This window comes from Sprattus sprattus, assembly GCF_963457725.1.
Source record: "Sprattus sprattus genome assembly, chromosome: 18".
NCBI classification, from domain to species: Eukaryota; Metazoa; Chordata; class Actinopteri; order Clupeiformes; family Clupeidae; genus Sprattus; species Sprattus sprattus.
The window spans coordinates 20,191,392-20,208,606 of NC_137916.1; the positions used below are offsets into that span (position 1 = coordinate 20,191,392).

General features: G+C 46.2%; 2 protein-coding genes across 7 annotated transcripts; one reads left to right on the top strand and one right to left on the bottom strand.

Moving 5' to 3' along the window:
• Window positions 1–218: 218 nt before the first annotated feature.
• rasd2a (RASD family member 2a) lies at window positions 219–1,508 on the bottom strand (the record flags this gene model as incomplete). The annotated part of the gene is made up of 2 exons (XM_080856209.1): window positions 219–742; window positions 848–1,508. The coding sequence occupies 2 exons, from the start codon at window positions 1,506–1,508 to the stop codon at window positions 219–221; spliced, it is 1,185 nt and encodes a 394-aa protein (XP_080712335.1).
• Window positions 1,509–5,191: 3,683 nt separating this feature from the next.
• epn3a (epsin 3a) lies at window positions 5,192–17,184 on the top strand. Of its 6 annotated transcripts, none has more exons than XM_080856549.1 (11): window positions 5,192–5,474; window positions 8,087–8,858; window positions 11,352–11,446; window positions 12,854–12,931; window positions 13,497–13,586; window positions 14,128–14,214; window positions 14,442–14,580; window positions 14,915–15,079; window positions 15,344–15,439; window positions 15,695–15,931; window positions 16,098–17,184. In XM_080856549.1, exons 2-11 carry the CDS (start codon window positions 8,267–8,269, stop codon window positions 16,400–16,402), a joined length of 1,884 nt encoding a protein of 627 aa, XP_080712675.1. In that variant the 5' UTR covers window positions 5,192–5,474; window positions 8,087–8,266; the 3' UTR covers window positions 16,403–17,184. The 6 variants fall into 6 exon arrangements, with proteins under 6 accessions (XP_080712675.1, XP_080712678.1, XP_080712677.1 ...); XM_080856552.1 differs by having other exon boundaries at window positions 14,918–15,079; XM_080856551.1 differs by having other exon boundaries at window positions 8,090–8,858.
• Window positions 17,185–17,215: the final 31 nt, after the last annotated feature.

The following is a 17,215-nucleotide window of genomic DNA, read 5'->3' on the forward strand; positions in this document are numbered from 1 at the left end:
AATAAGGATACAATTCTTAAACATCAGAGTTGATAATAATATACAATTACATTCTAAAGTATTGACAGTTTGTTTTTCCTAACAGGATACAGTGTATTCACTTCTGCACAAAAATATAAACTCTCTGGTCCAGCCAGGATAGTAGAATAGAATTATTCTTACGGTAAAATGAATAAGTATTATTCATAAATTACGTGGACGTCGCTGTATACAATCTCTTATTGGATCTGGCACTTCATAATAGGAGTGCTCCTCTTAGAGGTACCAGGTCCGAGAATGCGACGAAGATCGCTGTGAAAACTAGGGCGGTGAGCCAGTGGATAAACTGCACCGCAAGGTCCATCTAAAGCGAGCATTCGGATTTCCCGTTTGCTTCGCCTTCCACTGGTCAACGCTTCATAGGAGCGAATTGAAATGTCTCGGTGTAGAGACGGCCGGGTCTCGACAGGGAGTCCGCCGAGCAGTGCCAGGGCTTCGAACATCATCTCTATTTGGGTACCGGCTTTAGCCGATGTTTCAAACACAGCAGCATCCTCCCCGAGACTTTCGTTAATCTCTAGATGACTGACAACCCTCTCAGCCTCCAGGTCGACTTTATTCCCGCATATCAGTATGGGGACTCGAATGTTCTCTTTAGATTTGCCAAGCTTAGATTTGGCCAGTTTGATCTCTTTGCGTAAAGAGCAGACTTCGTTGAAAGACTCCCTGTCATCCACACTAAAAACAAGGAGGAAAATATCACCTGTGGAAGACACAAACTGTCATTAGCATTTTGCTTACCCATATTAGATGACATTGCAGTAGAGAATTAAAACATTTTTTCCATGCGTAAATTTATTCGTCTTACCTGTCAGTATTGACAGCCTACGCTTGGCGGGGAAGTCCCTCTCATTTGAGGCGTCAAGAATATCGATCTGGTACGTCTCTCCACGAATGTGGTACAGTTTGCTGTGGAAGTCTTCTGTTGTAGCTTCATAATGGTCATCAAACCCATCCTGCAAGAATCGTTTCAGGATGGCCGTCTTACCCACTCTCGGTGCACCAAGCACCACGACGCGCCGATAATTTCTGCGTTTGCTGAAGCATAGTTCGTCTTCCTCAACGTCTTGCCCCGTGGAGTTCGTGCAGTTCTTCCCATGAAGCAGCAGCGCATCTAATAGGTCAACGGACTTAGGTCTTTCAGATGATGAGTGCTGACGATCAACGCTGGAGGACCGAACAACCCTTGTCTTTCTTTCTTGTCTCCAGTTTGTAACATATCTTATGATACCCATTCTAGTCTTTGAGATGGTGGAGACCTTAACTCCGGCGGCATGCAAGTACTGAGCAACGTTTTTGTACTGAAGAAGCATTGCCGATGATACACAGTTCACCACCTTGCTATTAGGAAACTGCTCGGGCACTTCAGCCAGCAAACTGTTGTCAGATGGATTGGCATATTGGCAGAACGTCTCGGCGGTGCCATCAACCGAGTTAAACACTTTCTCAGTTGCGTTCACCTCCATCATCCTTCCTGCCGTCACCCCAGGTCTGGAGTTGTAGTTTGCAGAGCACTGGCTGAGCAAGTGTCTTTATCGAGTGCACTGTGAGCTGCATTTCATGCGCAGTCTGAATTTATAGGAGTGCTCACACCCACGAACGTCATACTCCCCCAATAAACAACGCGACCATAGTTTCTGAAGACGTCTCAACAGAGAACTAAAAATAGAACCACTTGGGTGGCATATCCTTCTAGACCCCTGGATGCATGTTTTATTTATCTGTTGGTAAGTTTGGTAACTACCCCGTTTAACCTATGCACTTTAATTATTATTAGCAACAAAAAAAGTACATTTTATTGTTTTTATGTAGGCTATTATATAGATAATTTGACACGCACGAAACACAATGGGTTTCTAGTCGTTTTGGAATAACTACTGATGAAACCTAATGGGAAAGAAAAGTTTACTTTTTTTATACATGCACATGTTGCGGGAACATGGGTTAAATTTAGAATGTACAATTATTTCTGGATTCCCGTTTTGGCATCAAGCCAAACGTGTTTCCTCGCGGTCTGTGGTGTTGTTTTCATTCAAACAACCCACGATTTGTCAGAGGATCACATATGGATGTGATTATCCTATTAGTCACCATGTTCGTGGTGTTTCCCTCTGAAACTGACAAACAGAGCAAGAGAGAGATGTAATTTGTCACGAAAGAGCCTGTATTAAACACCGATATAGATACAAAATATCTTAATTCACTCTATACTTCACGAATCTCTGTTATACCAGCAAGACATCCAGTTGTTCTGCAAAGATCTGTGCTAGGCGTTCTTGCCAGAATATTCGGTATTATAAACCTTGCAGGGCCACAATGCCTTTTATAGTGCAACATCGACATGTATTCAAGCCTTAGACTTCACCTCCACAATAACAGTCTGAATATGGATCCTTAAAGGTAAACACTCAGATGTACCGTGAGGAAGTCTGAATAATTCTTTCATGGCAATGACACACTGTGCATCCAACAATGTAAGGATTTTCTGTTTTCACCCTGGCAGTGAATAAGAAATTGTGTTAGTTTTTTTAAATAAAGGTAAAGGATTCACAAACCTGACTTTTTCTCTGGTGTGTCAGGACAACATTTGTTCCAAATCACAAGCTAGTGGTTTTTAACATGACAGCCATAGTGTATGGGGATAAGTTATGTTCAGGATATGGGGTTTATAAGCCTCTGAGTCCTTGCTCAACAAAAGCAGTATAGTCAGGGCATAGACACCAACAGACTTCAACTCAGCTACAAGACATATTGTAACTAGACAAGTCATACAACACATTCACTTCTAGCCCTTTATGTTAGCCTTAGAGAGGAGTTGGGTAACTCAACTACAACCCCCTCCCCACCCATTTTCAATTTTACAGTTTCATGTTTTATACCTACCAGTGTTTTCTTCTACTCCTTGAGAAAGGTTCATAGTAGGTATATGGGTGTTTACACAATTTTTCAGACGCCGCTGTAGCTCAAACTCGGTATTCCTGTGAGCATTGGCAACATATACTTAGCACTAGTTGGTGCCACTAGGGGGAACTCCAGAGTATGTTCGGGGACAATGACTTCAGCACCTTGCACTAACTGCTTGAGAATGCTACAAGGGGTCACAGAACAGACTCTGGAGCTCCCCCTAGTGTAACCGATCAGTGCTCAGTATAAGGTGCCAGTGCTCACAAGTTTGAGCTCCAACCCCCTCTCCAGTCTTACATTTTCTTTTATATAAATACAGCAGTATCTAGAATAACTAATTTTATGAATGGCACGGGACAATAGTGTGTCAGTGTTTTTTTGATAGTGTCTGAAAATATGTCACCATCTGGAAAGCAATCAGACTGAAGCACTGTGGATGACTACCCAGAAGAGGGCAGCACTGGACATTATGTTGTTTAGTGCTGAGCATTACTGTGTCTGACGTGTTTTATTTCGGCTCCCAAAAGAAAGTTAGGTAACATGTTGACTCAGTGCCAATAAAACTATTCCCAGATGTGTGCCAGGGTCTAAACTATAAATGTGCTGTGGTTTCAGAAGGCTGCTCACTCTCCTCCTGTGCAAAGTCACTCCAGTCCTAATCATTCAGGTGACTTGCAGGAAGCTGCTGAAATGGAATGTGTTGTCATTTGTCCTTTTCAATATTTCATGTGATTATCTAAGGACGCCTATATACTCACATTACCACTTTACTTGTGATGTCACAGCTGTGCGCTGTTCTCCCAGCTCCCCCCTCCCTCCCAAATCAGCATACTGCCGGCATGCCTCTCAGCGATGACATCACCGGGCTTTTGTTGGGAGACAAAGAATTTAGTCAGGAGACTGTTTTCAGGAGAAATAAAGACATGGGGCGGGCATATTGGGAGGCAGGCGACAAAAAAAGCACACAAAAGGGTGTTAACCGACCGTGGGACTGTGTGGAGGTCAGGGGGAAAAATGAAAGGGAAAATGTGTGAAGTTGCAGGGGCATTAAAACCCTTTCGCCTGAAGCCTGTACCACATAATGAGAGGAATGACTGGAAACTAAAGCACTCATGGTTGGCAATGAAGACTCTTTAAAAAGCAACTAAAAATCACAGACAGATCACCTTCATTTCATTGTTAACCCCTCCTAAGGAGTTGTTCTTTGATATCGACAACATAATGTATAGCACTGTATTGAGATTTTATGTTATATTTTTCTTAAACATCATTTAAAACGTAAGTTGTTTTTCTACAACTTTATTGTAAATGTATTGTATATACATGAGGATGATTGTTGTATAGGGCTTTCGTCTGTTCTTTGTTCCTTTCCTCCTTTCTGGTTAGGTAAGTGTCTTATAACAGACTGGTCTTTCCTGACACACCTGATTGTTAAACAACTTGTCATAAGGGAGAACGAGTGTCCTTCCCTCGAAGAATATTTGCCCCGCCTTCTCAAACCTTTTCTCTCTCTCTATTTCTCTCACAGCTTCTCTATCACCACCCCATGTGATAGATATGAAGTGTGTGCTTGTTCACACATGCCCACTCACACATTATGTGTATAACTCTGGTACATGAGCTCATGTTGTTACTACCAGAACGCCTCGTGATTAAAAGGAAATGATTCTGTTGCTCCTTTACAGGGTGACATCACACACCAACTCTCAGTGGACATGAATGATTGATGTGCATGAGTGGTGAAATCAGTGAGCAGTGGAGGAAGCTGTAGTCATCAGAGTTCTTGTGCATCTTATACCAGAAAGACCACAGAAGATACTAGCAGTATACCTTTTTTTTCTAGAATAATGTAGCTCTTGAACTATGCAATAGGCCATGGCTATAGCCTATAGGTAAGGTTGGGTCATTAAGGGCATTTTATGTCTTAATTGTGTAGCCTTGTTTTCAGAGTTAATTTCTTAGCAGGGAAAAAATGTCATGTACAAAGTTAAACTTCTGATGCAAGCCTATTGGCTTAGACACATAACACATCTTCAAACTATGTATGAATACAAATTGAGGTATCTTGTTATATTATTATTAGGGGGGGGGGGGGGGGGGTCGGGGGTGTAATCTGAGTTTGACAGACCCATTGGCCCAGTTGGGATGCGCGCTGGAATGGAAAGGGTTAAAGGCTGACTCTGCAGGCAACGCGTAGCCCTCCCTATCTACCTCCCATTCCCAGTTCACTTTAGTGCTTGGTGGTGGGGGGGCTGTCTGTTATCTGCAGGCTCGGCGCTCGAGTTTTGTATTGTGTCACAGACTAGCAACTGTTCTTTTTTTCAACTCATCGGAGTACAGTTTTTTACAACAATACGACCGTGAGCGGTTTTTAGAGGAAACTACTACTAACTAAATGCACCCTTTCGACCTGTTTTGGGTTAATTTGTTGTGTTGCTTTGTATGAGTTGCACACACGTAACATGGCAAAGGAAAACGTTACTGGCCAAAGGATCCCTAAATTGGGACACATACGGAGAATATTGTGAGAGGTAAGATTGGAAGCTGTCCGGTAAAGTCGTATTCATGGTTTCCTTGAACAAGGCGGGATGTTTTAGCGCAAACCACAGCACCCAGCTGAGTCACTGCTCGTTGGGAAGCTGGCGTGAACTGGGTTGTGTTCACTACATTTGACGCAATATAACTTAACGTTGGCATTTTCGCCAGGTAAGTTATGGAATTCTGAAAATGTAATCGTGCCTGTTGTTTGCTTTGCGTATTTATTACACCAATCTCCGCTGCATTGGCGTGTTCTCTTTGACTGAAGGATTCATTTTTAGACGGGTTAAAAGCGACCGGGACCTAGTTCCGCCGTGGCTGCTAGACACGTAACCCATGCTCTGTTTTTTCGAGTCAGTTTGGATAATTTGTATTTGTAAGCTAAATTCCCGAGGCTCGTAAACGTGGTTTTAGGCCAGCGTAGCGTTACCTGAAAGACCCAGCCTCACCCAGTGAAAGTTGTTACGCTAACGTTATGCCTCCGGTTTTTGGTATAGACCTGCGCCAGCTATCAATTACGGCCCCACTGTGATGACCTTGTTCTCAGTCCACAAATTAGAGTTTCAGGTGGGTCGCCAGCGTCAAGTGTAGCCTTAATCTGGGGTTTGGATCATTCTTCATCCAGACCAACCATAGGCCTACCCCAGACGAAGGGTTATAGTTGCTCTGCTGAACTTGAGGGATTGTTTTCTGCATGATTGCCAGCTGTCTCACATTCCAGCATTTCGTCCTATTGATTCGAAAACCAAAAACAAACTTCCTCTGTCACTGCACCAAGCTCGACGTTTTTTTATGCTCCAAACTTTTGTTTTATTTTTACAGTGCCTAACAACAACTCTAAACTCATTTGTCTTTACATAAGAAGTCAGTTGGTTTGAAATACAGGTCAAAACTACTAGAAAACTATTTTGGGTTGGACTCGACTGTGTGATAACTAGAACCTGTTCTGACATTGCAGCAGTATACAGGAGGGCTTCAGTTCAAAATATTATGTCCTGACAAACCAACATCATTATCTGTAAACTAGCATTTATCTCGCATGGAAATATTTTTTCATATAAGCTATTTGATGTAACTGGCTCTAACAACAAAATATGAATTTCAGAATTGTTTAGGCTTTTTGTTAGATGCATTATAATGATGTGTTCTGTCAACTGGTGAATCAGACAAGGGCTAGTTACACACCAAGGCTAATTCACAGGTACCACGGTTGTTGATAAAAGTAAGCCATACCTGCCGCTTTGGATAAAGGCATTAGCTCAATAACTACATGTTAATGAACTGCTGAAAAAGCAGTGTAACAGGTCCGTTGGAGAAGTAGTGGTTGTGGAGTACCTTAAGGCCCTGGGTGGGCTCTTGTAGTGTTGGAGTCGAGGGGATGTTGTCATCTGACCCTGGACACAATCAGTGGCCGGCTGTTCACATGTCACCAGTCTATTTCCATCCTATCTTCTTGCAGCTTGGAATGACGATTACCGGCCAGATTTAGGTCTTGAATGAAGATGGGGGGAAAAAGTGTTAAAAGTAATTGGGTGAGCATGGCATGTTGAAGCATAGTACAACAGCTGTGTTACTGTACATGGTATGCTGATATGGTTTGTGGTTTTAGGAATTTATGAGGGAAAAAAGAAAGTCTGAAAGTCGTATGCATCCTTAGATCAGCCTCAGTCTTCTAAATGTAGCTTTCATCAGGTTAATTTTACACTTGTAGATAGTCTAGAATGGCTACAGGGCCTGTGTGCATTTGCATCCAAACAACTTGATTTCTTGAATAATGAGTGGAAACTAGCATGGGTCTCTGCTTCCACAACATTAAGTGACCTTTAACAGTTTCAGTTAAATATTGAAGAAATTACTATAGCAAATCTCTTCAAAGCCCATGGATTATTGCTGGATGGAAATGGAAAGCATACATAAAGGAATCTGTTGACCTGATAGTTTGTTGTGAATTGAAACCTAGTTGCACTTGTATGCTGTGCGGCCCTTTACAACTCTGAGTAGCTTTTCTGCTACTGTTTGGGTTGAGAGTGGAACCATTGCTTTTCTTGGCTTCTGAAGAACAGGACCAAAGAACCTGACAATATCTTGGTATCATATTTCTGTGGTTGATCACACTTGATCTTTCTGTACCTTTGAAGGCAGAAGCTCCAGACGGCTTATTGGCTGTCTTTTTCTGATCAAAAGAAGACACTAGTGTACACCACATCCATTGGTTTTCTCTAGAAGACTGTTGTGCTGAGAGAGAGTTTACCTCTCTAGCTTTCAATCTCACTGTTTTTTTTGCCCTGTGTTAGGTCATGGTATTGTTACGTGTTCAGGAATGAAATGGAAAACATTTGTAAAATGGGACTTATTGTTTTACGTGAGGAATATGTTGGGTTTTAGGAGTTAGTTTTGCACTGAGAATGGGGAGACTTCTGTCATGTTTAGAGCTCTGTCGGATGAAGACCTGTCTTTTTTTTAACCCCCCTAGGAAAGCAGATGAGGTTAAGGTTTTTATTCTGCTCAGGCTGAAACCTTATGCTGTGGTTTTGGAGGGCTTTTGCAGTGACAACCGTTTTTTTTTTTTCTTCTTCCCTCCCCTTCCCATTCTCCCTCTATTCAGCAGGTCCTCATGTTATTGATACATCTGCTTAACCGAAGGAAAGGACAGACCTGTATTCAAAGCCACCTCTGAAGTGACGGCAACCATTGAAATCTCACTCTGTGTTTTTTCGGATTTAAAAGTGGACTGCTTGTGGGGCGGGGGGCAGGGAGGTTTACTTCCCACTGCTACCAGAACATCATGACCACCTCATCGCTGCGCCGCTCGGTCAAGAACATTGTCAACAACTACACCGACGCGGAGATCAAAGTACGCGAGGCCACCTCCAATGACCCCTGGGGGCCCCCGACCTCGCTCATGGCGGAAATCGCGGACATGACCTTCAACGTGGTTGCCTTAACCGAGGTCATGGGCATGATCTGGAAGCGGCTGAACGACCACGGCAAGAACTGGCGCCACGTCTACAAGGCCCTGACGCTGGCGGACTACCTGATCAAGACGGGCTCAGAACGCGTGGCGCAGCAGTGCAAGGAGAACATATACGCCATCCAGACCCTGCGGGACTTCCAGTACATCGACCGCGAGGGGCAGGACCAGGGCATCCACGTGCGCGAACGGGCCAAGCAGCTGGTCTCCCTGATCCGGGATGATGAGCGGCTGCGGCAGGAGCGCGCCCAGGCCCACAAGACCCGGGAGCGCATGGCAGGCACCAGCATGGGCTATGGGTCCATGCCACCCCCGTACCCAGGCCGTCGCACCAGTCAGCCCAGCATGGGGGCCCTTTACGGGGAGGAGCACGCCAGGCCCAGAGGGTCCCAGTCTAACTTCAATTGTGAGTAAAAAATAAATAAAAATCTCACCCATCCTCCGCTGGCCACTTACCAAAATTATCGTTATTACAATCCACTGTTAGTACACAGACAGCTTAGATTTGGAATGGGTTATGATTTCATTAAAATAGTACCAGACTTTAGGTGCATGTCCTGATGGCATTTCCATGTGTAAATATCCATGTTATGGAATCTCCATAATGTTGTGAACCTGACATGAGAACCCCCTCCCCCATCTCAAAATCAATGAGTTAGAGTGAGACAATTACACTAACACAAATTACTTTAAACATTTATAATCCGATATCAACACAGTTAAGCCATATTACCAGTTTTGTATCAACTGTCAACATTTGGTATGATTTCTAACTAATACCTCTGGTGCTTAGTGGGGTAAGAGGGGAACATCACTCATGTTTAGTGTTACAGGTCTTCTCTGGCCTCAAAGGTTTCTCAGTTTCAGTCACGCTGCACTGTACCCGGTGGTGATCTTGGGCTCTATGGCTGCATTCCTTCCATTCTCTTGTTCTTGCTCAATCTAGATAAACAAGCCTGAAAAATGGAGACACTGTGCACTATGTTGAAAATGTGATTCCCAAGATGCCATGTGTCTATGAAAAGCCTGTGTGTGAGTTTGCACCCAGTTCTGGTGGATGGTCTTGATTAGCTGACCATGTGGGAACTTTGTTTGTGTTTGTGTGTGTGTGTGTGTGTGTGTGTGTGTGTGTGTGTGTGCGCGCAGTGTCAGGTGTGTGTCACTGCTTCAAGTCTTGCGGTGCCACATATGACTTTGACATTTCATAACAAGGAAACCTGTTCCAGGATGACTTGTTGAAATGTTGGTATTGAAAGATTGGTGAGAACCAACATTTAGGAAGGCTGTTTTTTCCTCTTAGGTTTAACACCACTCTCCGTTGCTATTTTCAGTTTGAACCCTCTGTTTGAACTCTTAGCTCTGGCTTCACAATCAATTTGATTGGCATAGAACGTTTAAAACATGCACGTTTTTCGCACCCATATTTAGACACACTCTCTCCTGGTTGTTCCCATATGTATACTCCCAAGCACTTGTGCTCTGGGAGGCAACAGCTTCACTGATGCCGTTGGTGAGAGGGGGTTGGATGGTTGTTGCCTCTGAGGATTTCGTACAGTTCAGTGGAAGCCATATATGATGTATGTCAGCTTCGTCCTGTCAGGGTTACTGTTCTACCCCATTACATTTTTTCTCCGCTTGATTTCTTTCCTCTGGACCACAGCTCATGGCACAGAACCACACACAGACAGACACTGCTCCCTAGCAGAAATGTGCTAATATCACAGCAAGTCGGGAGCTTTTGGAAAACCTGGGTCTTTCAGTATAGCAAAATGAACAGTGTTAGAAAACAGTGTCTGAGAGATGCAACTTCTACATATGAAGAGAACTCAGTTTTTCAGGAATTTAGTTCACAGCATTTTGTTGGCAGGAAACTTACGGTGGACTTCCCTAAAGATAGGCGGTCGAATTCCCATGGAATCGGTGTGATTTGGTTTTCAAGTGGCAGGGCTAGGATCATATTTGTATTGGACAGACGCCAAGAAATCTGGGGAAGTACAGTGCCTCCCTGTTCTGTGACTTGGTCAACGTCAGTGTGCCGTGCAGCTGTTGGGAATGCACGCTGAGTGACATGTTCTTTAGATGTACTTTCAGATTCAGTGTGTGTGTACATGGTCTGTTTTGTAATAGTCAGTTTCTCAGTCCTATCCCAGGTGCCCCCTGCATGTATTTGTGTGTGTCTGTGTCTCTGTGTCTCTATGTCTGTGTCTCTGTGTCTGTGTCTGTGTCTGTGTCTGTGTCTCTATGTCTGTGTGTCTATGTCTGTGTCTCTATGTCTGTGTCTCTATGTCTGTGTCTCTGTTAGTGTGCGTGCGTGCGTGTGTGTGTGAGTGCAAGCGTGTGCATTCCAGGCCAGGCAGGGGCCTTTGAGAGGCAATGCAGTGGAAGTGATGGGGGGTGGCTCAGAGGCTGTGCACTCTGCAAGTGTCTGGCCCTCTGCTGGCCTGGCGTAGCGTCATGGGCACTGCCAACCTCTCCCACCCCCAGCTGGGTAGACCTGCATCCTGTGTCCTGCCAGGGGATTTAGTTGGGGGGTGGGAGTATAATGCAAGCCACCTCTTCATATCCCCCTCTCTGCCCTTGCTGCCATGCACAGGCATGCTATTGTTCCCAGCAGAGAGTCAAAGACGGGAGGGGAAGTAATCCCAGGACGAGGCCTGGGCGCCCGCGACCCGGGTGCCTACTACAGGCAACTTAATATGCACAAGCAGACTCTCAAACTCTGCCTGCACCCTCACCCCCCCTTTCTCACTCCTGGCCTTAAAAAAAAAAAAAGGTTGAATTGAGCACCCTCTTTCTCTGTCTGTGTCTCTCTTGCTTGCTCGCTTTCACTCTCGCTCTGAAACCTCCCTCCGCCTATTCATCCTCATCCTCTCAGCCTCTTCTTTCTCCCCCCAACTAGCCCCGGATCTGGAGCAGGCGCGGCCGCAGACCAGCGGGGAGGAGGAGCTGCAGCTGCAGCTGGCCCTGGCCATGAGCCGAGAAGAGACAGAGAAGGTGGGTCAGCCCCTACACGCTAAACCTAACACCAACACCTGTCTGTGAGTGTGTGTGTGTGTGCGTGTGTGTGTGCATGAGTGTGTGTGTGTGTGTGTGTGTGTGTGTGTGTGTGTGGGCATGAGTGTGTGTGTGACCATGACGCACTGACGCAGCTCTGCTGCACCGACCTTTTAACATACCTTGTCTGGTGGCTTCGTGTTTCCAAGGTACCCTAGACAGAATGCCAGGGAGATAGTGGTGTTTTATGGGTATGCTTTGGAATGGGGTTTTCCCCTGGGCTTGTGCTTTGTAGATAAGAAAAGATTTTTTTTTTTTTGCAGCCTGCAGAGGAGAATTTGCAGTAAACTTGAACCAGTAATTTTTGGAAATGAGGGTCAGTTTAGACTTTACATACCGTGCATACCCCACAACCTCCTCTGTGCATTTCAGGTAGTGTACAAAGTCTAGCCTGTGGGGTTAAATAAACATTTCTGAAAATGTCAGTTTGTCTTAATCATCCATGAAAGCACACACATGCTGATGCAGGACATTAAAACTGGTCAGTGTTGCTTTCACTTGAGATCTTTTCAAATAGCGGCAGTTGGCCTGATGTTTATTATTCACTAGCCAGGCCATGTCAGCAGTTCCTCCCATCGTCTGATCCACTGCGTGCCTGAATCAATAGCACCGGCGCGCTGCGACCAGTGTGGCACCGACGTTACTCCGCTGATGGGTCATAAAGCCAGCAAACACTCTTCACTGACTGATGTGTTTTGTGCTGCCTGGTGACTGTCCTTCCAAAGCCCTTCCAAACACTGTTTCCTACAAATCTTAGCATCTGTCTATTTGATTTCCTCAAGGCCAGCTCTGAAAGCACTTCTCGCCCATTATCCTGATAGAGAGCGTGTGCGTGCGTTAGCATCATTTGGCTTCCTGTGAATCAATTTTTAATGTGGAGCCATCCAGTCAGCAGCATACCCTGCTCGCAGCTGTCACGTGACAAGTCACTGGACCCGCATTGAGTTGAACTGAGGCATTGATCATATGTTTGTGAGTGTTGCCAGCTATTGACAGCATAGGGAGTGAATCACACTGGTCTCTGAGAGTGGAGGCTGGTGATATGAGCTTGGCAGATTGTTCTTGACAGATTTATGTGGCTCACCATCAAACTCCTACTCAGTTCCGCTACAGCAGTTTAATAGTTTAACACTACACAAATTAATAAAAATGCCTGTCTACGATGAGTCTTTTATTCCTGGTCTCCAGAATTACTCCAAGATGTAGAATACAAGAGAGTAGCGGTGGCAGAATAGAATAGAGATGTATAGAATAGAATATAGAACATTTGCTAAGGGAGTGAGAGAGCATGTTTTTGAGTACTAGGACATTAAACGGTCCCTCCTCCCAACCCTTCCTCCTCTGTAGCCGCCTCCGGCTGTGGATATCGATGAGCAGACACAGCTCCAGATTGCCATGAGCCTCAGCAAGGAGGAGGCCATGAAGGTACAGCATTGCGGTGCTGCGTCTCTCCCCCCTTGTAACCCATCTCCTCCTCTTCCTCCTCACGTTCCCCCGTCTCCCAGCTTAAACGAGGAATCTCTACGCCGTTGCCTTTTTAACGTCTCTTGTCAGTAACCCTGCATGTAGAAGGTCTTTTTTCCTCAAGCTTTTTGGCCAACTCAACCCACCTCCCCCAAACCTAAACCCCCTTCCTGACCAGCAAAGCGGCATGCCTTCTTCCCTCCCTCCCTCCCTCCTCCATCTAAGTGGCCAGCGTGTTTCCCTAACCAACTCCCTTTCTCTCAGGCCAGTGGGGAGACCTCCCTGCCTCTGACCTCTTCTGGTGGTAGTGGGGAGAAGGATACGCTGACGCCTTTAGAATGGGAGAGGCAAAACTTTGCCAGGATTGGTTAGTCTGGAAAGCTCCTCGCTAGCATGCACTGGCTGCATAGAGGTCTGCCAGTAGTGTTGATAATTGACTGACCTTTGTTTTTCTTTCTTGCTTTCTCTCTCTCTCTCTCTTTCTTTCTCTCTCTCTCTCAATGAACCCTTTCGGGTTCCCCCCCAGCCACGTCCACCCCCGCCTGTGGCCTTGGATATGGATGAAGAGACCCAGCTCCAGATTGCCTTGAGCCTGAGCAAAGAGGAGCACCAGCAGGTAGTGGAGACAGCGGCTCTGGGACCTGGTTGGGAAGGGCTGTTTGGGTCATGTACAGATGAGCTTATCCTGGCTCCTCTCTCACCGGCAGTCAGGCCTCCTCTGGTGGCCCTAAACAGCCCTGCCACTGGCTCTGCAGGCTCTCTGGTTCTCTTTTTTTGGAGTTTGTTTTCTGACACACTGCCTCCCCTGTTTCCCTCTTTCTGTGTGTCCATTTCTCCAACCCACCCTCACCACCCCCCACCCCTTCACCCTCTTGCTGTCCTTTCTCTCTCTGTGCCAGGTTTGAACAATGGAGCCACTCACAGAGTGGTCTTTGCATAAATGCCCTGTCTTTCTTCTGTGTGACCTTAAGAACCACTGTATATCTTTTTAGTCATGTTCAGCGTGTTTCATGATAGGGCTCCATCTGGTAACAGGGGTGGGGGGGGGGGTTGGGGGGTTATAGCGTGATTCAGCAAACATGGCTTTGTCACGATGACTGAACACAAGTGCTACTTCAGCCCTTCTATGCCAACTGTGTCCATGTGTCTGTTGCCAGGATCAACAATGTCGCCAGGGAGATGAGTCGATGCTCCAAAAAGCTCTTGAGGAGAGTAAACGAGAGCTGGAGGCGGGACGAGGGGGGGTATGTGGAAAATCCCAATTACCATTGTAGTTATTAGTTAATACAATACATAAAATGTGATTTAGTTATGTCACTGTAGAACCGAGCCTTGAGACCGGACTCTTATCAGCAACACAGGATGAAGGTCAGGGATATGTATCCCAGACACGACTGACCGTTTCAAGGTTGACCACTTGCATTTGAAAGTTTTCTTTTTGCTCCCTGTCTCTCTCTCTCTCTTTTGGCAGTCTGCCATGAATGATCTTGTAGATATTTTTGCACCGGCCCCCGCCAAGCCCTCAAATGCCCACCCCTGGGACTTGGCAGCTGGTGACATCCACGCCGTGCCCGCTGGCCCACTGAGGTCCGACCCCTGGGACTCTCTGGGTAAGGCTGTAGTGTGTCCGCACCATTGCGTCTCCTCTCTATTCACCACTGCATCTCCTCTCTACACACAACTGCATCTCCTCTCTACACACAACTGCTTTCACTCCGCATCACACCAACTCACTGGATCTTCACTTACATTTCTCTTATTTTCTCTGCAAAGCTGCTGGGAGGAAGCAGTATTTATGTTGTTGACTACAATCCGTTGCTAAGCAGTACATAAGTGTGGACGCATAACTTGTGTTTAATTTGGTGTCCGGAAGGCAGTGTCTCCTCCACGCCAGAGTGCATGCATACCCCATGGTTCCTTACACCATTCCTAACTCTGCCCTAGCAGAGGCCAGCTCAGCAAGAGGCGCAGGCAGTTCTTGGTTGGGGCCGTCGGCCAGTGCTGGTCGACCACAGCAGTCATGGGATCACAGAGCTAGCCCCGCAGACCCATGGGATACCCCCAGGTCAAGCCACACAGGCCAGGCGTGGTCGACCCCTATCCATAAAGGTACCATTTTGACACCCCCCTCTTTGATGTACAGCATGGTGGACTGGAGATGTGCCTTACTCTTTATAAAGCAAGCTAAAGAACATAGATACACAGGAGCACATTGTTTGTGGCATACAGGATCCCCCCGACCCCCCCCCCCCCATAGACATGGTTCAGGGCTGCTGCCCCTAAATCTGTGTTTTTCACCAGTGGCTTGATGTACCTCCCTTCTATACCACTACCGCTTTAGCCTGTATAATGAGGCTCTGTGTTTTTCTGCAGGCTCTGCAGGAGTGGACCTTTTTACAACTCCTGCAGAAACTCAAAGGCCTCCCGGTGTGCTCAAGCACTCCTCCCCCAGGGCTGGCAGTCCCTCTGGTACGCTGCTCTTGTTCTCAGGAACTGTGTCAGCACCGGTCCTTTAAGTTACAGTTACAGATCTCGCAAAACATATTTGGAATTTCATGTTTGTATGCTACAGAATACTTACCTGTTTTTGCCCAAAGATTGCTCACTAGCATTTGATGTATGATGTTCTGTTCATCGTATTGGAAATGGAAGTCTTTTTTTCAGCACAAGAGTTTGGCCACTGCCTGTTCGCATGATGACATAATGGGGCTTTGTGTTGAATAGATGGAGATCTTTTTGACGAGGCCATGGACGGAGGTCAGGTGAATATGAACGGGCATGGCGGGGGCAGTCCTGAGCCCTTTGATATGTCTCGCCTGGGAGAGAGCTTGGCCGACCCGAAGCTCAGAGCATGTCACACACCCGAGGCTTTCCTTGGTCCGGCAGCCGCGTCGCTGGTCAACCTGGACTCTCTGATTCCCGTCGGCTCTGCCCCTAAGACATTGAACCCATTCCTGACAGGTGAGGCTAGAGATGGTTAGATAGATCTTTACATGTCTATTTATATCAATATATTTATCTCTATCTATCTATCATTCTATCTATCTACCTGTCTGTCTGCGTATATTAATACAGGTGTTCTTCATATCAGGTGTTTTTGACATATTCCCCCCACTTGTTTTCTCAGGGCCAAGCACCCCTGCACCCTCAAATCCATTCCAAAGTGAGCAGCCCCGCCTCACTCTGAACCAGATGCGCCCCAGCTCCACCTCTCCAGTGCCCCAGCCCGGCTCGCTCCCCTACAGTGCCTCCTTGCCCCTGCCCTCCAACCAGCAGCCCTCCTCGCTGCCCTCCTCCCTCACCCAGCCTGCAGCCGCAGCCGGACTCTTGGACCTGCCCGGAAACCTGCCCCAGCCGCTGCTGCCCCTCTCTTCCATGAATGCGCTTGGACCCCCTGGAGCAGACCAGCTAAACCAGAACCCTTTTCTCTGAGGCGTTCTCCTGGGCCTTACAAGGGAGAGCTGTTGTAGGTTATGATTTTCCAGATGCTCAGTTGGCCCTGGTGGGGAAAAACAGTTGTAGTGTTTTGTTTTTGTTTTCCCTAAATGTTGATAGACCTGTAGACTCAACTGGAACTAAAGTATTCAAAGCTCTGTTTAATAACCTTGAGTTTTATATGGGCTTAACTACCTTCACTTCCTTTGCTATTTACTGATATCACTTGTCAGCCAGTGTGCTCTGTATGTGACAGACACAGCGGGAGGAGAGGGAGCAGAGACAAAAACAAACACTATTCAGATGCAAACGGGGATGGAAGAGACATGTCAGTTGACATTGGAATGAAGACGTTTTCTTGCAAGATATTTTTAATACTTCCTTTGATGCCACAAGAGAATTTATTCACACAATGCTTCACACAGCTGATTCACTGAAGGCCCGTGCACTGTGCTGTCCTGATCCAGTACTGAATGTACACCACGTGTCTTTGCTTATCCTACTACACACCCCACCCCTGCCCCACAGATCTAGAATGCCTCTGGATTGTCTGCACTGACTGGGCCGTTTCTCCTGTGACACCCTTAGGGAAAACTAGCGCCTGAGAACAAAACGGCAAGGGAGACGAGCCAAAAAACCCATCTAGATAATAAGACCCAGCTAGTTAAATAAAAGCAACTTGAGTAATGCTGAAGAATTGCTATAGGAGAGAGGGAGTTTAAGCGTATTGATTTGTGTGAGTGTGTGTTGCTGGGAGAGGAGGTGTGGGAATATGAAACAGTATGAACACTGAATTTTCAGGGAATGAAG

Bases quoted from the DNA above. Each gene is read 5' to 3' on its own strand.
- epn3a (XM_080856549.1), top strand. From the start codon at position 8,267: ATGACCACCTCATCGCTGCGCCGCTCGGTCAAGAACATTGTCAACAAC. The intron at 11,447-12,853 runs GTGGGTCAGCCC...CCTCCTCTGTAG, and splicing joins GCCGAGAAGAGACAGAGAAG to CCGCCTCCGGCTGTGGATAT. The intron at 14,581-14,914 runs GTAAGGCTGTAG...ACTCTGCCCTAG, and splicing joins CGACCCCTGGGACTCTCTGG to CAGAGGCCAGCTCAGCAAGA.